This window comes from Seriola aureovittata, chromosome 23 (assembly GCF_021018895.1).
Source record: "Seriola aureovittata isolate HTS-2021-v1 ecotype China chromosome 23, ASM2101889v1, whole genome shotgun sequence".
Classification (NCBI taxonomy): Eukaryota; Metazoa; Chordata; class Actinopteri; order Carangiformes; family Carangidae; genus Seriola; species Seriola aureovittata.
In genome coordinates this window covers 7,492,148-7,518,565 of record NC_079386.1, presented here as the reverse complement: position 1 = coordinate 7,518,565, position 26,418 = coordinate 7,492,148, and the positions used below count along the sequence as shown (strand labels likewise).

General features: G+C 41.9%; 1 protein-coding gene across 9 annotated transcripts in view; it reads left to right on the top strand.

The window, feature by feature from the left end:
• Positions 1-25,316, top strand: part of LOC130164650 (nuclear factor 1 B-type-like) — a 78,357-nt gene extending 53,041 nt beyond the window's left edge. For 4 of the 9 annotated variants that reach the window (XM_056369526.1, XM_056369521.1, XM_056369523.1 and 1 more), the window contains 9 exons: positions 177-245; positions 3,413-3,533; positions 4,054-4,175; positions 7,381-7,512; positions 7,701-7,885; positions 10,297-10,435; positions 11,187-11,269; positions 15,659-15,747; positions 19,605-25,316. In XM_056369526.1, coding sequence (XP_056225501.1) covers positions 177-245; positions 3,413-3,533; positions 4,054-4,175; positions 7,381-7,512; positions 7,701-7,885; positions 10,297-10,435; positions 11,187-11,269; positions 15,659-15,747; positions 19,605-19,737 — 1,073 coding nt within the window. In that variant the 3' untranslated portion in view covers positions 19,738-25,316. Of the gene's footprint in view, positions 1-176; positions 246-3,412; positions 3,534-4,053; positions 4,176-7,377; positions 7,513-7,700; positions 7,886-10,296; positions 10,436-11,186; positions 11,270-15,658; positions 15,748-19,604 lie in introns of all 9 variants that reach the window. The other 5 variants (XM_056369520.1, XM_056369522.1, XM_056369517.1 and 2 more) reach the window with 3 other exon arrangements.
• Positions 25,317-26,418: the final 1,102 nt, after the last annotated feature.

Sequence of the window (26,418 nt, the reverse complement as noted above, 5' to 3'; positions counted from 1 at the left end):
GATTATTTGGTTGGCAATTAATCCAATGTTGTTCTTCATTTAACGCACTAAGAAATACATAATGCACAACATTCAACAATCTACACACTTTAATTGTGCATCTAGTAAATAACAAGAATTTCAAATTTGTTAACCCAATGATCAAGCTCATGATTATTGCCTCTGTGTTTCTACAGTGTACTTGGAAGACAGCTTCATCAAATCAGGAGTCTTCAGTGTTGCAGAACTGGTGCGAGTGTCCAGAAGTAAGTACATGTTTTCAGTTATCACTGATTAGCCCTGAGCTCAGCTTGAAACTGGGCGGAGCTATGCTGGGAATAACATGAGGACACCAAAGTCCATGTACTCAGAAGACTGTTGAAGGTGTAGGTTTCCCTAATCTAACAGGTGCAACCAAAGTCCTTTTAGGCAAGTCTTGCCACGCAGCAGCCATCTTGGCGATGTCCCCGGACAGTTATTTCTGGCTAACAAGACCAGGCCCCTATCTGATGGGGAAATGAATGGGGAGAGAGCCATGTATAGCCAATGTATAGAATCATCGATCAAATCTGATAAAAACTGCAAAGAAAGTTAGGTGACTTTGCCCCAAAATAAGGGTTAAAACACTTTTTTCGATTTCACGACACCAACTTATTTTATGGCTCGATCCAGAAGCTGTGACGTGACGCTGTCTGTTGTCTGGTTTTAATTCACAAAGATTTCTCTAACTTGCTCCTTTTTTTTTTTTTTTCACAAATCCCAACCTGTTTACTGTATTTACTGACATCCACCATGCAACTGTAGTGCGGTAATTCCAGTTTGGCCAGTCTGCTTTGCAGTGAGAGAATACTTGACTGCAAAGCCATCTGCATGAACCTGTGTATATCTGTATAGACATGTCTGCCCTCTGCAAAGCTGTCGACGGTTGTTCCTCCAGGAGCTGGAGTCTTCTTCCCTCTGATAGTTGAAGGCCCTCTGAGACACTGTACTGCCTCTTAGCTAAACTGTAACATGCCTGTGGTGCGCAATAACTCCAGTCGCCCCCAACAACCTGTGTTTAAAAGAAACATAACTGTGCTGTCTGTGTGTTGTTCTGGTCCTATGGTTAGATTCAGGCTGGTTTTGAATTCCTGCAGTCATAAAAACTAGTACAGTTTAGGGCTGCAAGAATTAATCAGTTAATTGATTAGTTGAATGATGGAAAATTAATCCGCAACTATTCTGATAATCAATGAATTGTTTCAGCCATTTTTCATGCAAAGATGCCTAAAGTTTTCCGGTTTCACCTTCTCCAATATGAGGATTTGCTTCCGTCTTTGTCACATGTAACAGAAAATATATCATATATAATAATCGAATTAACATTATCCTTTAATTTCTTTTTAAAATAAGGGATAAAAATGTAAAACTTTCTGCTCATGTGCAAGTTTTATGCAGCTAACATCCTCTAAACTGTCGACTTGCTTTGGACTTACAGATCCTAATAAGCAGCTGTTGACATGTATAATGGATTTGGAGCCACAAATTTTATTTAATGGCGACCTTGGTTTCTGTTTACCCACTGTATCAAAGTCTTTCTAGTGTAGGAGCATGGACCAGGTCGTCTTAACCGCCTCGTACATCGCGCTCTGAAAGGCAGAACCTGCTCGTTTCACTGCTCAGAGACTGAATATCCTTTGAAAGGCTGTGTTTTTGTTTAGTGTTTAATTTGCCCCCTGACCAGATGGCCGCTGCGCTGGTGTGTTTGCTCTCATGTGACCGAGCCCGGTTTCACTAAAGCCGACTGAAGTCGAGCTGGAATTTTAAAAAGGTCGATGGACGCACAGGAATTGTCACTCACTCAGCCGGTCACTCCCTGGGAAGATATCTAAGCAGCCGCTCATCCGTCATCGCGCTTCTCTCCCAACTCTCCAGGCTCTCGAGACATTCTTTGAAGTCCATCAAAGGGAGCTGCGGAGTTCAAGGCTGACTTGCAATGCAGCATTTCGACGAGGACACTCATTAATGCAACAGGAGCCTCGACTCCAAGTGCAAAAATATTTTGTCAACAGAAAACGTGGGCATGCACGGGCAAATGAAACTGCTGATCTAAATATGTGAAGACGGTGTATTTTCTCGTATCTGCTTATATAGTAAGATGAGGTAATCTGCTGGAGGAGGCATTGTGCAGATTGTATTTTCTGCAGCATCATTGTTTCATTCACTGTGTTTTTGATCTTAAAAGTCAAAGCCCAGATTATTAAATGAGATGATTGGCAGGGTGGCCAAGTGGCATCACAAATATTGTGCCGAGCCAAGAAGCGAGAAACCAGCAGAGAGAGAGAGAGAGAGAGAGAGAGAGAGAGAGAGAGAGAGAGAGAGAGAGAGAGAGAGAGAGAGAGAGAGAGAGAGAGAGAGAGATGGTTGGGGGTATCCTCAGCCATGAATGAAAAAGCAAAACAATGGTCTTGTATTCAGCGTCCTCGGGCCGGATGCATTCCTCCACAGACAGCTCGGTATGGGTAGTGGCGGGTAGGGGCCTTTGCCAGGGCTACAGTGGGCTGCCAGGGCGGAGGCTGGCGGAGGGATCGTGCCAGTGGTGAACCTCAGACCACAACAGACGGCGCCACACACTCCATCCTCTCATCGACTCCAAACCAACCAACCGCTCAAGCTGCAGGCTGCCTCGCGGGCCACACACTGCAGCGAGAGAGACATAGAGAGACATAGAGAGAGAGAGAGAGAGAGGGAGAGAGTGAGGATGGGTGGTGAACTCCTTTTGTTCTGTAAACATTGGCCCGGACTCCCTTGAAACAATATCCCTCACCTTGACCGCAGTGAGAAAAACAACACCTTTTCCACTGTAAATCACTATGTGAGGAAACTGCTGAGTATTGTATTGTATTGGACCACAGAGAAGTGCAATGTGAATTCAGCTGAAAGTTTACTGAGCTCATCTGACTTTTAATGCATCACAAATGATTCTATTGAGCAACAAATGGTTGGATAACTCATTTAACAATACATGTCTTACCACTGCACATTTACAGTACATGTTTAGTGCATATTCAGTTTGTCTTCTTAGTGCTACATATGACTGAAATTGGACTTATTGATAATTATGATAACAGTAATATACTAGTAAAAGGTTTCCCCTGCAGCCACAGCCATGTGAAAAGAAGTGAGTTGTTAACCAGAGAGCTCAGCAGAAACGCCTGCAGTGGTCAGACAGTTAACCTGTGAATAGGGAGCGCTTAATTTGATGCACAGTGCCTCTTAACACAAAGCATCAATAATAGTTAGTCAAGCTATTGTGCGATAAATAGTGCGTCTCTAGATGCAAGAGTAGGGAAAGACTGCACTCAGTCTGACAACACTGCTGACATTGGACTCCTTCTTTGCAGTGACTGCAGCATGAACTGTCTCGCTTTGTTTTTCCCTTTGTCCTCTACAGTGCCCATCACCCACGGTGCAGCAGTAAACTTCTCCATGGCTGACATGCCCAGCCAACCCTACTACCACGACCTGAACTCCAGTGTGGGGCTGCATCGCTCCCTGTCCTCCCCTCCCGGCAGGTCAGTGGAAGCCACAGCAACAGAATAAGCTCTTTAGACAAAGTTTGAGGAAAAGGTCCTTCTGTTGTAACATAGCAATGATATTCTTCTCCTTTATGGTATTAATAACCCAGAAATATCAGTGCACATCCATGATATCTTTTATATATGAAGCTGAAGTGAAAGTGAAAACACTTTGACATTTTTTAGAGTTAACTAAACGAAGACAAGCTGTTTCCCCCTGCTTCCAGCTTTAATGCTAAACTAAGCTAAGCTACAGGTTTCTGGGTCTAGCTTCATATGTAGCGTAAAGACATGAGAGTGGTATCATTCTTCTCATCTGTCTCACGGCAAGAAAGTGAAAAAGAAATTATTTCCCAAAATGTCAAACTATTCCTTTAACTTTTACACAGCCCAAATTAATCTGTGACAGACATCAACTCCAACTGTCCTGAATTAATAGACTTTATCTCGCAATCTTGACAATTGTGATATAAAAAATGGCTGCCTGTTAAAGCCATACACTTCTTCATGTTTGCAGCAAAAGGCCCAAAACAGTGAATATGGAGGAGAACATGGACACTAGCCCGACAGGACCTGACTTCTACTCGTCACCCAGCTCACCGGCCAGCAGTCGGGCAAACTGGCACGACAGAGACGGAGGTGATTTTCCTGTTCTTATTTGACCACCTTTATTTACCTATGGGAGGTATGTCAGGCATGGATGCACGTTGTAAGCAGCACTTTGCGCTGCATTCACACAGCTACACAAACACGCAGTGTGGATCTTTGCACGGCTCAGTGTTGCGCGAGAGGGTGTTGACAAAACTTAACGAAGGGTAGGAGATCTTCCGTCCTCATCGCAGGCAAATAGATGTGATCAAAGTAAACGTCTCGTATTGTTCTTTACCAGCAGCTGAACTCTCTTTAACTCTCAGCCGTGTCATAAGCTACTGTATGTCAGTGCCTCCGCCCGTTTCATCACGGATGAGCTGCATCTGGTTTTATCTGCACATGAACCTGTTCAACCCTCTTAAAATACATACCATGACAGAGATAGCCCCAGGCATCGCCAGTCATATAAATGTTTAAACCCATTTGAACCGCTCTCTGAATGTAAACCTGCATTCTCTCACACCTGTTGCTTAGACAAAGGAAACATTGTATTCCACCATGCAGAGTGTCCTTAATGAGAACAAATTGTTCCAGCTTAAATTCAACACTTAGCGTCCCAAAAATAAGGTCACTGATTATTTAACTTACTGATAAACTTTTGCGTTTTTTGAGTTTTTAAATGTCAGGTGTGTGATTATCTTCACACGCAGACACCTGAAACACATTGTGAGTGGCTGTTTTAGAGAAATTCCAGATGTAGAGCTATTCAACCTGCAGGGCAAATGTGTCAGATGATCTCTCCTCAGGAAATAGGGCTATATTGTACATCTTGGCTGAACTTAAGAAAGAAATTCCCATATCGGTAGAATATTAATGATCATGTGACATTTGTACTGTACAGGACTAGTTAGACAGGCATCAAAAAACAAATCTGGCCTAACAAGTTCATACATTGGGTCTGGAAACATGAAAAGATCAAGATGCATGTATCAGAGGAACAAGCATGCCGCCTTGCGTGCGTGTGAGACAGCGAGATCCTCGCGGGACAGCTTGCATGTCTCATTATGTCGTCTCCTGGTGCAGAGAACAGAGCCCATTGCACTTCTAATTAAGGCCTCACTGTCCCATGTTTCCGGTATCATTCTCACTTTCTGCTGACTTCTTTCCACACACCAACTGACAGAGGTGATAGGAAAGGTTTCATCTGACTGTGACAGGCACAAGATGATTGGAAATGTCCCAACCTTTCCTCAGCAGGGCGTACCTCTTTTGTTGCATTTCTCTTTTTTATTTTAATATAATAAGTAGAAAAGGCTGAGGCAGGAAAACACCAGATGATACACAAGAGACATGGCACTAGTGGGATTTAACCACAGCCCAATGTGGGTACATGAAATTTCAGCATGTCCCATTGCACAAGGCCTGACTATTGCTCTACGTAAACTTAGACACTTGGGGCGAGGAGAAAGGGAAAGCAGTGGGTAGGAAACTCTCCAAAGACAGCCATTATTCTGTCAGGAGAGAATAAATGAGAAGTGGGGTGATATTAAACCCATATGAGGCCTCCCAAGTGCCAGGCGGTCATTTCTCGCACATGGTTGTCATTCGACAAAACCTCACAATGTAGTGGAAGAAATAGTTTCTCTCTTGTATTTTGCTCTGGGAAAGTACTGTACACTTTAAAAAAAAAATTCTATGTGGGATTTTTTTTTATGTTTTGCTACACATTCTCCCATTCAATACAAAATAAATCAGATAGCAAAAAGACTACTAATCTGATTTCGATGCATTTGACCTTTTCATTTGAAGTATTTAAAGTGTTTAATTTCTGGTAATTAATTGTCCAGTTTGATTTCCCCGAGGCAGTCCAGTTGATTCTCTGAAGGATTTAATTAACAGAAGAGTGGAAAAGCCGAGTACCTCCACCGCAGAAAATATTTCCTACTTTTACATGGAAACATTAAGCAGCTATATCAATCTTCTCAACGGTATTTCTCCCTCTGACACAGAAATGAAAGCACTTAAGCCTGTATCCTCTTGCAACCTCAGACTGGGAAATCCCCCTGAATTCCAGCCACCTTTGTCGCTCTCTCCTCTGGAAATGAGTGATTCTTCCCGTCACTCGGGTGGATCCGTCCCTGTTGTGGGAAAACACAAGGACGGATGGTTTATACTATAGAAATGCCTCAACAACAGGGTTTATATGGCTTATTCTGAGGGAAAGAGATGGATGAGTTGAAAGTTATACACCTCGAGAATCTGTGACAGACCAGAAAAGCACTTGATGAATGTTCATAGAAGAAGCAGGAGCAGACATAGGCCATTGCCCCTCGCATCTATTTGTTATCACGTTCCCTTCAGACACTGTGTCCTGCCATGGAAAATTGAAAACTGCGCAGGCGTGACAGCAGAACATTGCTCATGAAAGTGTAGAGAAGCAATAATGAGCTACTTGTAAGAGTTTGTGCACATACTTTTACTTTATAAAACTGCACAAATTTCCTAAACAAATTTTCATGTCTTTTGCTGAACCTTCAAGATTATTCATGGGGAATTACAGCAGCTTGTCAGACAGCGTGTAAGGCCAAGGCGAGCAGATGTTACACAGTTATATTCTATTTAAGATTACGTGAGGGTCTTGAAATTCTCGAATCCTCTTTGAGTGACCAACTGTACGTGGTATAGTACAACTGTGTGTCAGTTGGCTGGATTTAATTGTGTGCTCACATATGACAAAAGCCACATTTTCACAAGACTTAAATTTCCCAGTGATTTGTAAAGATTCCAGAGATTATATGTGATTTTGAACCTTTACAGTGTCGGTAATTTGCAAAGTACATTTTTCATTGTCAGCTGCATTTGGAGAAGAAATAGGTCCCCTGATAATACTAATCCCATGCAGATCAAATTCTGCTGAATTTCAACAGTAATTCAGTTTTGGCACTCAATTCCTTTCATTCATGAGAAGTGGAAGCATTAGCAGAAACTACAGGGAAATGCTGTGATTCATTTTCAGCAACAAACCATTAAAAGGAAAAAAAAGATAACCTTGCAATGTTTGTTTTTGTGCATTAGTGAAGTCATTTGATTTCACTTCCCTGTCTTTCAATGAAACATAAACGTTGAGACAAATTCTTCACTTCAATGTGTCTGCCCAAAAAAAAAGTTAATAAAAAGAATATTTAATTAAGCATATATACATTTTCTGACTGTATTTCTTCCTTTATGTGTTTGTGTGTGTTTCTACTAGCAGACATGTCCTCTCCTACCATGAAGAAGCCAGAGAAGCCGCTGTTCAGCCCCACCTCTCCGCAGGACTCCTCACCACGACTCAGCACTTTCCCTCAGCCTCATCACCCAGGCCTAACTGGTGTAGGACACAGTGGTGAGTTTAACCTTAACCCCCATCTTGTGAGATCCAAAGCTCTAATCGACTTCATCCTCATGAACACGGTTGAAAAATCTATGTCAATACTTGATTTAGCCCCGTAGATCAATGATGATCGCTTTATCCTAACTCCCTCTCACACACACTCAGTCTTTATCTTCCTCTTCTGTCTGTCTCTCTTGCAGTTATATCGACGAGGAGCCCCCCTCCACACTCGCCCCTGCAGTTCTCGGCCTCGGCTATCTTGCCCCCGGCGCCGTCGCCCTATTTCTCGCACACCACCATCCGCTACCCGCCCCACCTCAACCCTGCTGATCCCCTCAAGAGCTACGTGCCGTCATACGACCCGTCCAGCCCACAGAGCAGCCAGGTCAGTCTTATTTTTTTTTCTCTTTTTGTCTTTGAAGAAGCTGGTTTGTAGGCCAGAAGTATGAGGCTGCTTTGGCACGACGTTCATGGCCTCGGGTTGTTCTTTGTTATCTTGTTCGGCTTTGCTCCCATCTGACCTCAGAAGATTAAAGATTAGATAAATTATAGCATGCATTTGTCATTATTTCATTACTGCCCCGTCAGTGCATTTGCAAGTAGAGAAACATCATCCTGTTTTTCTTGTTTGTTTGTTTTTTTTTATCTTAAACCTGCTCCTGGTCATTCTCTTTATTCATGGTGTGGATTACACTGAGGTTCAGTGACATCTTAATAAAACTGCATTTTCACAGTGCTAACAAGTCCAAAAAATCATATTACATACCGCAAATTAGACACTTTAAGCCCTTAAGGGGAACCATTAAATGGCCTTGTACCCCTTATTTTAGCACTCGGCTGCCTGCCCCTCATGTGGCGATATAATATTGGTCAGGGACAAACTTAAAATTACAATAGTCATTGTAAGGAGTTAATTTATTAGAATAATTTACAGTGAGTTAAATCATAGTAAAATTACACCACTTGCACTGCAGACGACCCCAGACTGAACTTTGCAGGCCACTTCTTGTGACACAGAAACATATATTTTCTGTAGGATATAATGCTCATGTTGAAGGTTGTAGTACATTCCCAGCCTTGTATTTGTGACGACCGCATGACTCCATAAAATAGTCAACCAAACTAGTGCAATTGCAGTCACACGTGACATACAAAACTGTATCAAGACACTGAAGTAAATCAAATAGCTTCAGGCTTTTATACATTCTGGGTACACACTGCGGCCAGTGTGTTGGAGAGAGAAAGCAGGCGTCTCTATAGATGAGAGAGCCGTGTGATATTTATGTGAGTTTTATATCCCCGCTGTTCTCACTGTAAACAAAGGCCTCGTAGACGGCTCCATCTCCAGAGCAGGGAGCGGGTTAGAGGGGGGTGGGGGTGGGGGGTTGGGGGGGACTGTTACTCTAGAGAAAAACCGCGGGGAATGATAAAGGTTGTAAATATTTGCCGTTGCCGGGGCCCGGCTCTTGTGCAGAATTAACTGGCCCTCTGCTGGGGTGCTGGAGAAAGGGGGGGGGGGGGGGGGGGGGGGGGGGGTCTGGTAGGGAAGAGAGAGTGCTAGAAGACCAGCTGGGGGAAGAGGGGGGATGGTGGGAGGGCAGGGTGTGTGGGTGGGGGGGTGCTCAGCAAATAACACAGCGCTTATAATCCCATGGACGAGTGCCAGAATGTTTTTATGCTTGCTTTAACGCAGATTATATTACACTCTAATTAAACATTCTATTCACATCGGAGGGAACCCTGTGGACACAATTCTTTTCCAAAAAGGCCTGTTTGAGTTTTGAACTTGGGGCGGCCCTGAAATGAACGCCCCAGACAGTCTCCTGCCGTCTGAAAGAGTAGCTCCCACTAGCTTCCTTTATTTCTTTCTCCATATATATAGTCTCTCTGCCGCGCTCTCTATACTCACACATTCACACCATTGTAACAGGTCACTCTCCAGCTCTCTCTGTCTTTTCATACCCGCGTCCTCTTAAATTTCATTTATGAGTGCCATTAAAATCATTGTTTAAAATCATGTAGGAAATCCATCGTCAGTGACTGAGGATCTATTGTTGCTCGTGCCCCCCAGAGTTTTAGTAATAACTGTGACAACACAGCGACTGCAAGTACTAAAATCTTTTCTTCAGGCAGAGCATTAAGTGTATGAGTGAGTGGGCTTTTGAGGGCAAACAGAGCAGTTAAGGGGGTGAGAGGGTGGTGGTGGGGGGGTTGGACAGGAGGACGTAAGGGTGTGGTTGGACATTCAATTTGTTTAGTACTAACCATTTTAGAAAAGTGTAGTTTGTTACATGCTTGTATTGGTTTATTGAGATCTGCTCAACTGCACATTTTCACATTTACAAGAGCTTGTAAACTAAGTCACTGGACACAGTTTGCCTGTCTTCTCATGAGGTTAGAGGTTTGATGGGAGACAAAACAAATGCAGCTTTTGTATATGCACCTTTAGCAAAGCATGATTGTGCCTTAATTCAGCTTTTTTGACTTCCAAGCACAAGTCACTGACAGATGTCAATATTTGGCAGTTATGACCATTAAAGTTTACATCAAGGGGTCTTTCCTGCACATTTTCCTGGATTTTGTTCTCACTAATAGCACACAGCACTACAGTTGATTTAAATGAGAGTCGAGGCATTGTTCTCATCTTACCAAACAAAGCAAAACAAAAGATAATAAACTCCAGAAATGAAGTAAACCACTTCACACGTTTGTCATGAACACCTCTTAAATCTGGACAAAATGAATTATTCTCTGAAATAAAATACATGGTGTTTCCTCTTGTTCTTCCACTTGCAGCCTAACAGCAGTGGTCAGGTGGTAGGAAAGGTTCCAGGCCACTTCACCCCAGTCCTGGCTCCCTCCCCACACCACAGCGCTGTGCGACCCGTCTCGCTCTCCATGCCCGACACCAAGCCCATCACCACATCCGCAGAAGGTGAGTGGTTGTGCTTACTCCCCATTACTGACACCCACTACAAATCACCACCACTCCCAATCCACAAAACACCAAGCAAACTTCAGTTCTACATCTTCTAACAGTTGCAATTGAAGACATTTTGAATTGTTTGCTTTGCCATTTTTTAACGTCTTATGCTCTATGACAGCTCAGTCTTTGCAAAATTTCTTGTAAGACCACTAGACATCTGAACTTCCTATAATAACAAGGAGAGTAATGTTTAAAGAGTAATTTAATACAGTGCTAAAAAGCAGTATTTCAGTGTTTTTGTGTCCTCACTGGTCAAAAGTGTCAAGCCTGTTGCACTTATGTTTTCACCAGTGATGGGTGTAGTTGGGTGGTCGTAAGTATACTCTGTAACCCTACCCATCAGCACTTTGAGTACACATCACTGCTGTAAGGAGACTGGAAGTCAAGAGTTCCAGCTCTTGTTAAGTTGCTCTCTAACATCTACAGTGTAAAACATAAATGAAAATATTAAAAAAAAACAGTATTTGTAGTAAATTAAACTATGCTTGTTGACAAAATGTCCAAATGACTGAATAATGTGAGTGGGTCCAAAATAGAACCTTGTGGGACTCCACATGCACTGTCTAATGTTGATAAATGACTTTAAATGTATAGTCAATGTAAGTCACTGTGGATAAGAGCAACAGCTGCATGTAAATTCCTGAAATGCTAATTGTAAATCAAGCATGACTTTCTGTTTTTGTGATGGTGTGTTACCCAGGCTACTCAGCCCCTGGCACCCCGACGGCTAATCGTTTTGTAGGCCTGAGCCCTAGAGATCCTACCTTCCTCCACCAGCAACAGGTGAGTTATCCTCCCTCCAGCACTGAGCTCACTTGCTACTCTTATCCTTTCATTTTTTTTTTTTTTTTTTTTTTTTGTCAACCCCATCTCCCCACACATCAGATTTGCAGTCCCTGCCCTCTGCAAGAGCCAGTCACACTCTGAATTTGATTTGTATGAAGCATTAAACTGTCATGTTAGACATGAGCACTTTTAGATCAGATCAGAGTTCTGGTACGCTGAGGTCAAACATAGCACTCACTGTTGGCATAAAGAATTACCAACATATCGAGTTTTTTTTTGTTTTGTTTTTTTTTGAGCCCTCAAAAGGACTGAGGCTTAACACGGCTAAAGATAGCAAGTCTTACTGATTATCAAATCCTTTTTGCTTTAAATTCTACCATGTTGTTCTCTTTATGCTGCTGTTAAAGTTTTAGTCTTACTAACACTTCTGATTCAGTTTTTATTTTTAGTGTCCATTAGCTGAATTTGAGTAGATTGCATACAGTGTATATAGATAAAAATACACTTTGTAAGCAATGTAGATTTAACCACATGTCAGTAGCACATACACAAAATAAAGATAAAAATAAGATAAAAATTATGTATCCCAAAACAACAGTGCTACTTCATTTTCTCTTGAAATTTTAGCCTTGATAAAAATGTAAGATATCATATTGAGTGAGTGTGTTTGAGGTTAAATCCCAGTCTAGAGTAAAGAAAGGCATCTGTTTCCTGAGGTCACTTTAAAGAAAGAAATGAAGGTGTCAGGAAACTCACTGTCATTGTGTTGCCACTACTCAGAAGATGGATGGGACATGTGGGTGTCTTTGAGAGTGTAATGTGCTCAACCGTATTTCCCTCGCACATTACTTTAGAAACACTCACGCACATACACACACACACACACACACACACACACACACACACACACACACACACACACACACACACACACACACACACACCACATGTAATCAGTACACTCCCTCATTTATGCCACACAAGCCGAATATTTAGTGTTGGCGTCACGTGGTTGCTCCAGCAGTGGTCTTAGGACAGATGTGGTGACCTTGTGTGTGTCTTATGTGTGTGTGTGGGTGTGTTTGTGTGTGTCTGCGAGGTTAGGAGTGTTGCGGTGTTGTCGGACGGGAGAGAGTGCTCTCCCCCACCCCATCTTATTGAAAGCGCTGGTCTGAGGCCAAGGCTTTTCCAACCACAACTAATTGAATGCATCTGCACGCGGCTACATAATGATCGTTGGGTTTCTCCTCAGCTCGCTTTTTATTTTTTATGTTTAGTAAAAATGACAAAGCTGGCCTCTGTTTCCTCGCTCCTCTTTCTGTCTTTCTTTTTCTCTCTCTGCCTTTCATTTTCCCCATTTCCCTAAAATCTGATCTGAGTTGGTGAAAAAAAAAAGAAATGTAAATGTTTATCAGAAGTCGCGGGATGCTTTTATTCCACTCAGGGGGAGAAGGAGGAGGAGAGGGAGGATTCACTTGGCTGATGTTGCACAGTTTGTCTTCCACATTTTCTAGTAGCCCTGCTACTTCTTTCAGTGGGGCACAAAGTGACTACACAAGACAGCAGCAGTCTGAGCGTAGCTGCATGACCCGCTGAATTTTGTCCAAAGCTTGGCCCCCAGAGGCTATAAGGACTCTTTGTTCCACATTTTGAGGTGTAAATCAGCCAGATATATAAATATCTTCAGAAGAAACAGTGTGATGATATAATAAAAACAATTTACTGTTATTTTTATTTGCTAAATTGTAATTATCCTAAATTGAATTATCCGAAGACATATTTTTCTGATCCTATTGCACGGCAAAACATAAATTATCTTAGGCTTAAGAAATACGAACACATCTTTGGACTCACTGCGTGGAGAGAGTTTTATCAAAAAGACAGTAGCGTTAAATGTGAAATAAAAAATGAAAGATTTGTAAGCACAACAGTGACACCTCACTAGAAGGTTATTACATGCTATATCCAGATGAATAAATGTTCTTGTCGGCTTAAGGAACTCTAAACAGTCTGCACATTGATTCATCATACTTCTGCTTGTCATGGTTGTTTTTGTTTTCTGTGGTATGATTTAACGGCCTGGGATCTGGCCTCGCGGAGCGGGACTGACACCAAGCCAAGTCCCTCAGGACTAAACACTTTCACTGAGTACTCTGTCATTGTCCTCATCTGGCGATGGGATGTTTATTATGTGGGATCCACAAGGCTTTACTGACACTTCTAGTTGTTTAGTTGCAGCCGTTTGTCGCCTGGCTGGGTAGGGGAAGGGAAACATGTCACACACGCACATGCGTAGAGAGATTCCCTGATGCTGAGGTTTTTAAAATGTGGTCAGCACTGGGGCTGGACCACGGAGGTGCACTGTTCTTTGTCTGTCTGTTTTTAGGTGATGGATAAAGGCCATGACTTGCTCTGCATCTGCCTCTGTTGCTGTCAGAGCCACCTTTGATTTCTTTTAACTGCTACTACAGTGTGTTAATTCCAAACTATGAACGATAATTAATGATAATTATAATGTTTCATTACTATAAAATGATTTAATAGTCACCTGATAATTTGGTAATAAAGCTTAAAACAACCCACTTTTCAGAGCAGAGCCTATTTTAAGATGTGGCACCACTAGAATAGAAGTCTCTGGACACACACACACACACACACACACACACACACACACACATACACACACACACACATACACACACACACACACACACACAGTAGGCTTCAGAAATCAAAAACACAAAACAAAACAACACCACCACACGCTCCCACACCTGCTCTACGATTCCCAGGCAGCGAATGTGTGAAAACCCTCCATTCATCTCTCGCCTTGGTTAACCCCTCGAGGGAATGCCACCATCTAGCATTCCGCAGGGAAAGATCCATGATCAGATGTCATTTGGTATTATCTAAGGAAGGATCCTAATCCACAATCTGCCCGCATCTGTTTGCTAACGTTCCCCGGCTCCGTCCCCCTTTTCCCCGCTGCCTGTGCCACTCTGATGTGCCGGTGCCAGCGGACAGATGGCGAGCCCCTCGAGGAGCGGTGGCACAGAGCGTCTGGCCCAACCCGCACATTCTCTCCAAGCTTTTGTCAGGCTGGAGAGTGCGGGAGCGGCATTGGGGGTTTAGTCTCCCAGCCTTCGATAAATACAGAGAAAACACACTGGAAGGATCAAGATGCATTGCTTCTTGTTCAGCAGCTATTCAAAGCAATTGATCAAATAAAACTAATATATTATGTGGAAGGTTATTACATCATTGTACAGCTTTTGACATTCATTTTCTGTGGTAGTTACACCTAAAATTCTCTGTTTCCCGCCACTACTACACATTTGTTCCAGAAAAATTCAAGGAGCATAACAAAAACACTGAATCACTGAATTTAAATATGGCTTTATAAGGAAACCATCATCATCTCTTGATGTGTTCATCCAGGTGATTGCAGGAAATAGAACACATTTCTTGACCGCTGCAAATGGCTTTGAATATTCAGCGTATGCGTATATCTGATTAAATCCCTCTTAAGAGCCTCAGCAAAACGTCTGCCACTGCACGCAGAGTGCTAACAGTGCAGTTTTATCCTGATGCATTACTAAATGAATGTGTTGACCACAGGGCAAGGTTAGGTTGGTATTGGCAGAGATAGCTCTCAGCTGGATTGCCGACACGTGCGCTCGCATAATGCATGCAAAGAGAGACACCGTTTGTGTGTGGCTTTTTTGTTGCAGTAATTTGTAATCTGTATGTAAGGTTGGCATGTATTAAGAGCTGGGGAAAAGGGTTTGTGTGCACGTGCATGTGTGTGGATGTGTGCGTGTGTGTGCGTGTGTGTGTGTGTGTGTGTATGCTGTTTAACTTCATTGTAATTTTGACCCCTAATCAATAAAAACAGTTAGCTAATGAAAAAAAAAATCTGCATGCTTGAGGGCATGCGTAGTCCGTCCTGAATCTGAAAGTGCACTCACAGTGAAGCAGTGATTATCGACAGGGTGCATGCATCCAGTGGATTGCATGGCTTCACTGGCTAACCAGCTACAAAAGCAGTAACCACTCACAGATGAACTACAAATATGATGCCACTCACATTTTCTAACTAACTACTTCTTACTTTCAGGTTAGCTGTTACCACTAACTGTGATTGCATGCTTTTTCTTTGTGTCTGTTTTTGCCATAGCTTTGATTTAACTGATAATTTACTGATTCCATTCACTATTTTCATATTGTCAGTAACAGTTAGGACTCATTCTGGAGTCATTTTTATTTGTGCTGCTCTTGCTCTAGGCTCTTCTGCATGCATGTGTGTATACAGTGTTGAGTTGTAGTGTAATCTGAAGTGGAAGTTGTCTTGGCCCAGTGATCTGACTGCTAGGTTTCAATTGACAGCTGAGGAAGTGTGACTGGAGCGTGACTCAAAACGGCAGGCATTATGGCCCCAGTGCCACTGACGACACTTTGGGGATTACTTGGCAAAGGTAACCTTTTCATTCTTTCATCATGCAGTCTCTCTGTCTCTCTTACACGACATCTACACACACACACACACACACACACACACACACACACAACACACACACACACACACACACACACACACACACACACACAAACACAGATACACACGCTCAACAATTGATAATGCCATATAATGTATGATTTTCTTGATTGTCTACTTCTCACATGTAATAAATTCACACATTTTACATATAAATGTAATTAAATGCTCAGTAGCTGTGACTGTTATTCCTGTAGTGGGTAGTCTGTCAGACAAGTTCACCTTTTGGACTTTTGAGATGGGGTCATTCCTTTCTTTGATATAAGTAACACACCTTTCCTCGTGTCTCTGGTGTTTTATTTTCCGTCCTTTTTGTTCCCTCATGTCCTTTCCTCTCTGTAATTGTTTCCCACCTTTCCCAGTAATTTTGAGAGTTTTTACTGTGGTAGATTTGGTTGAGCTATATTTTCGGTTTGATCTGTCTCTATCCTGTTACAGAATTCTTCAGCTATCAGTGTGTATGAATTGCGTTTTTTTTTTTTTTTTTTTTTTAAATACATCATAAAATAAACTAAACTCTTGCTTTCGGAAAGTAGAAACTTCATATTTCTTGTTTTGTCTGGTGAAAGCAGCAAATATAGGAACTTTATTTGAGTCAAATTCATCAGGATTGTATTTCATTGCTCTGTTATTCTTTATCGTAAGATGACAAAGCTTTTGAAACATAGCTTTCCTCAAGGATTCACATGCAACAAAAACACAATATTCTTATTTAATAATACAAACGTCAGTGAGGGTAAGTAGGACAAATGAAGTCTAATCTTGTAGAATCAAAGTAATTTCGGGTCAGAATTTGTAGCCGTTTACGTTCCACATTTGAACAAGCTCAGCTTTGTTTGATTTTGTGCTGAAGTCATGCTTTATTCTCCTTAACTTAAAGTTACAGAAAGTCCCCCCTTCATCTCCCCCCTGCCTCCATACTGTATCTCCCCCCTCTCTGGGGGAAAAACCTGAACCATTTCACCGTGGAGCAAGCTGAGCTAAGCCTTTTCCTGTTACGTCTCCCTTTTCCCCTTTTCCTTGGAAGTGTAGAGCATCTGTGTGTGTGTGTGTGTGTATGTATGTGTGTATGTATGTGTGTGTGTGTGTGTGTGTATGTGTGTGTGTGTGTACAGCTCATTTTGCGCCCGCTGAAGTTACAGACTTTTTTTCTTTTTTACAAACACACATGCACACAGCAGAACCCCCTTCAACAGGCCTCCTAATAGGCCAGTGGAGGTAGCAGAGAAAAATGTCCCCTGCAGCAGCTCGAAGTCTCTTATTCCACTCACACAGCAGCTAACTCCTCCACTTCTCTCCATGTGAGTGTACAGTAATGAGCACAGATAAAATTGACCCCAACTGATTTAGTTTATTTTGTTACAAGGATGGGATGGTAATTCTATTATATTTTTTCCTCTTTGATGGATTATACACACAAAACCGTTCAACGTACAGATGAAATCAGTCGGATTTCTCTTTTATCTTTGCTTGCCCTTTAAACGGAGCGCTCCACTATGCCTCTTCAGTACTAGCCCCAAATTAAAACGCTGCCAGACTCGCATGTTGCCATTGTGCAGGAAATGGGTCAGCAATCCATTAAGATGCCATTAGATAATCTAATTTAGGGAGCTAATCCTTAAACGAAGCACGCTGTATGCCCGGGCTGTGCTTGCAGGGAGTAGAATTAGTGAGGTTAGGGAGCTGGACAGGGTAAGGGGAGGCCATCTTGAAGGTTACCTAAGGAAATACGGCGATGGAGGTCAGGTTTTTTAGAGCTGCTTCGAGTGCAAAAACATGAAGCAAAAACTTGTAAGGAGAGGAAATAGAGGGATTTTGAAGCCTTGCTCGCATCTTGGCAGCTCCAGATTACAGCAAAAGGGACCTGTTTGACAAATTTGAACAACAATACTCAGAATTCCTGTAATATGGCATCAAAAATGGATTTCCAGCAGGGCTCGTACAGAGCCTGAAATATTTATCTTTGGTGGGTCTAACTCACATTGAATGGGGCCCTCACTCGGATAGAGTTTGTATTTTAAGTCATTCTAATCTACAAGTCTTATTCAGCAGTGATGGAATGGTTTCAGTCCCCCCCACTTTGTAAATTTAGCTTGATCAGAGAAGTATTCTTTACATAAAACTCCAGCGGAGCGCAGCTTTAGGTTATAGGATGCAGATACGTCCTGACATCCATCGATTTTAACAAGATTAAAACCGATCTGCCGGTTTAGTGCGCACAAAGGCCCTCGAGTCCGCTTTTGTAGCTGTGTGGTCCCCCTAATGTAAGCCATTACCTGAGAGAAGTTTCATAAGGAAAGACAAACACAGAGTGATGGAAGGAGGGAGGGAGGAAGAAAGAAAGAAAGAAAATGAAAGAAAGCGAATGGGGAAAAAGAAAAAGCTGCAGCCCTTGGCCGCTCTGTGCGCTCTTTGTTCAGCAAGGTAGGAAAAACTTAATCCCCCGTTTCCTGTCCGATGATTTTTGGCAGGGCGAAAGAGAGAGGGAGGGAGAGAGGGAAGAAAGCAGGAGAGAGGATAGCATGAGGACGGATTGGACAGGAAAAAAAAAATCTGCTAGAGAGGCTTAGCCTTGAGGTTGTTTTTAACTCTTTGCACACTGAAATCTGAAACTTGAATGATGTTTGTTTTTATTTTGAGCACATCTTCTCTTCTCTGTCTTTCTTTCATTCACTCTTTCTCAAAGTGTCTGGCTCTTTTAGGCCACGAGGTGAATTGAATTTGCACTTCCATTGTTTTAAGTAAAAGAGCAGTGACTGGTGATTTGTATAAAATTCAGACTGGTTGATGAGTTGCTTTCACGGACGCAGACATTGTTGTCTAATCGTGAAGCTTCACAAAGAGTCGAGTCTGTGCTCCACCTCTGTTTCTCTGCTTCTTGTCATTCATCTGCTCCCTCAGCATCTCTTGTCCACTTTCCTCTTCATGTCCTCACTTTCACTGCGTCCCACGCTCATCCCTCATTCCTCTTCTTCTTCTTCTATCCAGGTTTTAGCCGCTGCAGCACCGCGCTTTGGTACGGTGCGAAAAGTTTGTATCGGTGAAATCAGATAGCGAGTGCGTGACACAGGTATTCTCAGACTTAGCGGCGGTGATGTGAGAGGTGGGAGGGTGTTTAGATGAGTGCACGCTGGGGGCCTGTGGGGGAGAAAAGGGGGAGGGAAGTGGGGGGTGGTGGGCTAATTATCTGACATCTACGTAGCGCAGCACCCCTCGGGAACAACATGCTGTTTGTTCCCGCTCGCGTTTTCAGTTAGCACCGTTGCTCCCCAGGAACAATCACTGTGTTGTTTTGCCATTAGCGTGAGATGAATAGGGATGGGACAGCTTTGTGTAGGGACCCACACCACCCCCACCACCCCCATCACCACCACCGCCACCACTTTTTCTCCACAATCCACCCTCCTCCACCACCACCACCACCAGTCACACTCTCCCCCCGTGCTTTTCTATACTGCCATCAATGCAGAGAGGAGGGCCTGCGTCACAGCCCGCTCACATGATGTCCTTCACTGGGAATCAAGTGGATTCATCTCAGCTTAGATTAATGAGCTACTGCTGCTATTTTTCTTTTTGTTTACTCTTCTTTGTCTGAACAAAACAAAAATAAGACCTTGAACCTTGATGACTGTCAGCAGTTCAGTGATGCTGGTCATTAGTGTTCAGTGTTCAGGATAATTGAAAGAAAGAATCTAATTTTTATTTCATGCTGCACAAACAAGTTAATGGCATGTGACTAATCTCTCCGTCTCTCTGTGTCTTTTTTGTCTCACGCAGTCCTGGTACCTGGGCGAGCTTAGTTCCATTCCAAGTGTCGAACGGGACTCCGATTCTGCCAACAAATGTCCACCAGAACTACAGCATAAACATCATTGGTGAGCCCCTGGTCCCCGCTGAGACAGGGAACTGAACACGCAGAGGCCCGGATGACCCCCAGGGTGAATGGGTGGGTGGGGGTGTTGGTGGTGCAGAGCTAGCACTACAGGTGTCCGCAGCCATGGATGAAACCAGCAAAGCAGCACGAGCTGCACAATCGTTCCCCCTCCTCCCCCCTCCCCCCTCCTCCTCACCCGGCCCTCTCCCCCAACCCAGATCTTGACCCTTCCATCTCCCTCCCCACTCCCGTCCCTCCCCATGATGGACCCTGGCCGTGAAGTGAAGACGAGGGTTGGTTCAAAAAGGAAAGAAAAAAAAAGAAAAAGCCCAGCCCACACATCCACCACCCACCAGTCAGTTGTTGTGTTTGCAGAACTTTTCAATCCATTCAAATACTGTGATGTATAGATGCCTTAATGTTTTATTGCATGACATTCTAGTCTCTTAGCGGCAATTCCTACTACTTTTCCATGTTAGGGGAAGATGTAAAATCATGATCCACACACACACAGACAAATGGGGACGGACACACACACAACACACACACACACACACACACACACACACTCTCAAACACACAAGTGAAGAGGTCTGCGCATCAACAACCTCTGCCTGGTGGATGGCTCTGAGACTCTAAGCTCTCCAACTCAGACCTCTTGAAAAGAGGCTTTCCCATGTCAAACGATTCACTGTGTACACCATAGGAACAAAAAATTGTGAATTCAGAGTGTTTCTTCTTCCGTTTGATTTCAGTTTACTGTGATATGACTCTTTGTTCAGAAAATGTGTTGACTTTGTTTATTCTTTACTGCTACTTACTTCAAGAATTAATGTAAACACTTATGGTAAGAGTTGAGAACTCTTAATGCGGTTTCAAAAAACACTAAAAGTTCGGCTTGAGATTGGACCCCTCATTAAAGAATTTGCAACTCCTTTACAAAAGGATTTAAAAAAGACGGAGAAAAAGAAAATCTCGACAGAGGCAAGTGCAATTGAATTTTTGAAGGGAAGCTATCAGTCTGTCAGCCCTAAGACTCTAAAGGAAGGGGGATAAATATTAAATGGTTTTATGGGTAAAATGTTTAAGAAAGCATTTGAATTTGATTTCAGTTGCATATCCGTCTCCTCACATGAGAAAAACATCAAGCGCAAAAGGCATTTGAAGGCAAGCACTAAGCTACCTGTGCAGCGCTGAGCGAAACCAGCACTTCTTTTGAGCCCTTCCCGTCATTATGGGGAGTTTTCTTTTTATTTATTTTGGGGGAAAAAAAATAAGCAAACATAAGTAAAGAAATGAGACACACATAGTGTGTAAAAAAAAAAAAAAATGGTATTTCATTTTCTAAAATGCTCACGATAAGATCAAGAGCATATGTATTTGGCCATCAGCTTCTAAAGCTTATGTTTACAGAAAAAATATATGGAATGCAAAGTGTTAATTCATGAAATGTACAATTCATGCAAATGTACAGCAGGCTTATGTGTAAAGCTACAGTTTGTGCAAGGTTAACTCTGCAGTGGAAGAGGTTGAAAACTGAAATTATGATCCAGGTGGTGGCAGATCCCTGAAATCTAGAATTGTGCATGGCATGTTCGCAGCCATTGCCTCTCCAGTCCAGACATATTTATACAAGGAAAATCTCTCCAATACTCTTAATTTGCACGATGACATATAGTCCACATTACGTGCCTTGCCTTTGAATATAGAGACATCACTACACTTGTTTTTGCTGCATTTATCATTATAGAAAAAAAATTAACATTTTTATGAATAAGAATTGTTTTGTACTCTGAATGAAATTGTTGATTTTTAACTTCATGTACTACTCTATCTCACAGTTACATTGCATATCAAGGCTGTGTATAGTTGCCGTTTTAAAGTTTGTAATCAACCAGCATTTTTTTTTTTTTTTTTTTCTCAGTATTTTGGTGGTTTTTCAAATAACCTGTCATCTTTTGTTTTCCTTATTTCTTCAGTGCTCATTTTGTTCATCTTCCAGTTACTATTGTGGAGGGTGAAATTCAGAATTATGAAAATTATGCAATACCAAGTTTTGCCTATGTAGGTAGTGCTTATAGATGCGTCAATTATTAGAGGCTAGTTTGGAGATAGACAATATTGTAATGCATTTATTTTGTTGATATCGTTGTTTGTCGTTGTTGTTGTTGATGATGTTGTTGTTGTTGTGGGTGTTTTCCTTTTTTATTGACCAAAGTGGGGACTGCTTTCTATGCAGTGTATGACAAGGTCTTTTTTTTTTTTCTTTCTTTAGCTCATAGGCCTACCGAATGACGGTGAGACATGTTCCAGTGTATTTTAAATTTGGGAGTTTTAGGGGGAGGGGCGGTATTTTTCTAGAAGTACTTATAAAAAAAAAAAAATGCACCCTTGGTCTTTTTACGGCTGCAAAGTCACTGATTGGTCTACTGTGACTCTTACTTTCAACTTTCCACTTGGGGTGCTAGCATGTGAACCTTGAAGGAGCTAATTTTTCACAGGAGAGAAGGCTTGACTTGAGTATGACAATCACTCTAAGAAATCATTTTTGCGTAGAATCCCAACCCTGTCGTAGATCCCTCGAAGCCGCGACTCGAGGACGGATACCGTTGCGCGCTTCTGTCGAATCCTACGCCGTACTATTGTAGACGTCACCGAATGCAATTCCCAAGTAGATGCCTTAAACACATCAGTGAAGTGGCCTGTGACCTGCGCAACAATCACACACCGACTAATGCTCGTGAGACCTGTCCAAATCAGTTCCAGACAGGCTCAAGCAAGCCTTTAGAAAGTATTTTATAAGTAGTAGATTTGTATAAATGTATATATGATATGCACATATGTCAATTCCTGAGATACTTCCCCAGCAGAGAGTCCCATAGAGAAGTAAATATTAGACCACAGAAGCGTGGTGTTTTCTTACTTCATGTCCAACGGTCCAGTAGAGGCTTAAATAGAACCCACTAGAAAAAAATATAGCACTTAAATAGCACATAGGCAATCGTCTTCTTCCCCATACAGTGTTTTGAGCCTAGTCACAAACGGAATCTCTCAGGCGTATTACAGGGCATTATTTATATCAATCATTATCTTATCATTTTTAATGTAAAAAAAATAAAAAATAAAAGACTTTTCTCACGGAGAGAGCAGCATCTCTGATGCTGCTATGACACCTTTTGCACTCTTTCCCCCACAATCGTGAAAGAAAGAAACGTTTTCCCTCGGAGAGACGGTACTGACGGGAGCTCTCTCCGACGCGAGCAGAGGGCTAAGAAGCAGAAAACATTTTTGAAAAATAATCCTCAAGTCAAGCTCAATCTCTCCGTCTTCACCCAGATTTCTTATGCAGGAAAAAAAAATACTGAAAAAGTCACCCCGTTCTATGTGCACTGTTCTGTCTTTTTTTTTTTCTTTTTATTCTTTTTTTTTGTTTTTCTTTTTTTTTTCTTTTTTGGAAATTTTCTCTTAAAAGAAAAACTACAAGTGCTTTGCAGCCTTTGGCCATTGGAAACCCCACTGAAGTGCATTGTCCCCAAGTGTGTTTGTGAGTGTTTGTGTGCGTGTTTGTGTATGTATGTGTGTGTGTGTGTGTGTGTGTGTGTGTGTGTGTGTGTGTGTGGATGAGTGTGAGATAAAAACATGTGTCAGGGTCACTGTGCTGTTGGTGTTTATTTGAATAGGAGACTGTACATAAAGGTAAATATCCTGATTGCGTCGATAGCAGTAGTCTGTGGGGTTGAACTCTGCTTTGGCAGCTTGAGTGTTCGTGTGCATGCGCTTGTGTGTGTGTGTGTGTGTGTGCGCGTGTGCGTGTGTGTGTGTGTGTGTGAATTTGTGATCGAGTGCCTCTGACACTACACAATGAGAGAAGATGAGGGTCTGTCTATCGGAAAAAAAAGCCTGCCGTAGGACAGGAGTTTGTACACTGTAAACTTTGTCGAGAGTTCTTCTCTGAAGCCCTTATTTGTAAATCTTCAATTCTGGGGAAAAGAAGTCAATTCCATTTTAGGAAAAACAAATTTAATTTGGGTTTTGTTTGTTTGTATTGGAAGCTGGATTTGAGTTAGAACTCTCCAGGTTTCCCCGAGCAGTAGAATCTAAAGTGTTTTCATCAGTTGTTGTATTCCTGTATGTAAAGTCAAAAAAGAGGGGAAATGTTCTATACGGATCCATAAATATAAAAACAACAACAATGAAGGCTTTTTTTATTATTAATATTATTATTTCTGAACTTGGTTATTGCGTAGATATTTACATTTGGGAAACACTTCATGAATATTTTGAATTGTTGTTTCTTTCATTAGTGTGGCCATAGCGAGTGTGATGTGATTTTTTTTTTTTTTTTTTTTTTTTTTTTGAAAATGGGTGTGAATTCTTGTCCAACAAGATCGTGGTGTGAGTGTGTTTCTTGTAGCAGCTGGGAGGTGATGTCACTTAACCAGTAGAAAAGGCCCCAGATTGCACCTGACCTTAAGAGAGAAGCAGGGTAAAATCTGCAGTGACAAAACGTCCTCAATGGATCTATCAGATCGTTTTTTTTTGTTTTGTTTTTTTTTTTTGTTGTTGTTTTGTTTGTTTTCTTCTTTTCAGAGGAAATGTTGCAAGACGATTGGTGCTACATCTCGCCATACTTCTGATTCGACTGGCCAATGTTGAGCCGTCTACTTTGTTCTTCTTGGACTTAATCTTTTAAAAGATCAGTGAAAGCATCAAGGCATCACTCATTTTGCACTTTCCACATGCCTGATGTATTGTAGGAAACCCTCAGTTCACACTACAAACAAACATGACTTTGCAGGTGCTTCAGAATAGGGTACTGTACCTTCCAGCTGATAATAGGTAGTGTATTTGAGCATGGTTACGTGTTTCTATTGCTACGCAGGGTGTGAATGTAGCCTGTCAAAAAAAAGCTCTTGAAACTTTTTGAAATTCGAATCAGTATTCCACCCATCAGCAGCTTCAAGAGCCTTATTTAAAGGCACACTCACTACAACCTTATTTTAGAAAGTATTATGTCACTGATCGCTACGATCATTGAGAAACAGAACAACTATATGCAAGGAGGACCTGTGGCACTCATGCAATATGTGTGATTTTCCTCTTTAACTGAATGTCACACATGGTGTAGGGACTAAGAGGGTGTATACATGCAGACTTTAAGGAAACATTAACACTTTCGTTTTCATCCTACATGAGCAATACACACCTTCCATACTTTTGGCTAGCTGCTAGTCACTTGGCATCAGGTTGTTATAAAACATGAAAACCAGCATTTTTACAGGATGTAACATGCACCAAAAGAAGACAAAAAGATAGCAATGCAGTGCCTGTTCAAGCTGTCCAAGTGTCTGTTGTATATAATTGTAAAATGTGATAGACTTACTTTCATATGTGATGAGGAAAAAAAAACAAACAGCATCACACAGAACAGAATGTGGCAAACTCATCTGGAAATATGCTCTTAATTACTTCTTTGATGTTTCTGGAGCTTTTTTTTTTTTTTTGTGATTTATTAATTTTCTAATTATGTCAGCACCCAATGCCCACATCAAGCTTGTTCAGAATCTGAGAGGAAAGGTTTGAGGTTCATCTTTCTTTTTTTCCGGGGAGTGGGGAGCGGGGCGGTGGGGCTGGGTCGGGCAGGGGTGGGGGGTGGGGGGGGGGTGGATGTCAGTGCTACATAAGCGCAGTGAAAAGATGAAATAATGTCTTTTCTTAAAAATTAGTCACCAGTTTTCTCTGCAGGGCTGATTTTTTTTGTGGCACTTTTACTTCCCTCTGCGCACACATTTCTACTTTATGAATCATGTTGGAATTACTATGTAACGAACAACAACAACAACACCAACAAAACAATATGTAAACAGTCTCCAGTAGTGATCGTAGTTACACTGCAAGTGTGTGCAAAGGTGTATGTATGTATCTGAATGTACGTTTTAGAGGACTTTTGGAAACCTTTTTTTTTTTTTTTTTTTTTTTTTTTTTTATCTTTTCATTTACAGTTTAGGAGTCACAGGTGTCCATTGTGAACTGTATAGCGAAGGCCTTGATATCCCTTCTTTTATTGATTTTAGAAACGCCAAGCATTAGGCGATGCCTTCAAGCTGGTTACATTTGGTGCAGGGGCTAAAATTGCCACAAGATTAAAATCAGTGTAAATAAAGGCTCAACTTTTTGTGATTGTTACTGTTATATCCAGCCTATACTGCTAGCAGCTGTTTTTACTGCAGTCAATTACTGGAAGTGGATATATTTCCTATGCAAAACTGTTTAAACAATAAAATGAGCTATGCTACAAAAGGACTTTTATGTTATGGCTCTTTCTTGTGTTGTTTTTTTTTTTTGTATTTGACTTTAAATGATTGCAATGAAACCTGAATATAAAGGTTCCTGTCTGAGGTGTTGTTAACTGACTCACAGCTAAACTGCCTCACTGTCTGGTTTCTGCGTTGAAGCCAGTTGACTGGAAATTGCAGGGTTATAGTATGGACTAAGAAAATGATCAGTGGGTCAGAGAAAAGGAAGAGTTGCGCTTCCCTCGTGAAGTGTATGAATCTTTTCAAGGCTCCTTCAGCTCTTCCTCGGGAGATTTATTACAGGAAAATCATCAAAAACATAAAATGGTGTCATCACAACGATGGCTTTCAATTCGATATGTAACAGTGGAAAAAAACATCTTCAGCACATGCAGCCATGCAAATCAAGCATCATGTAATT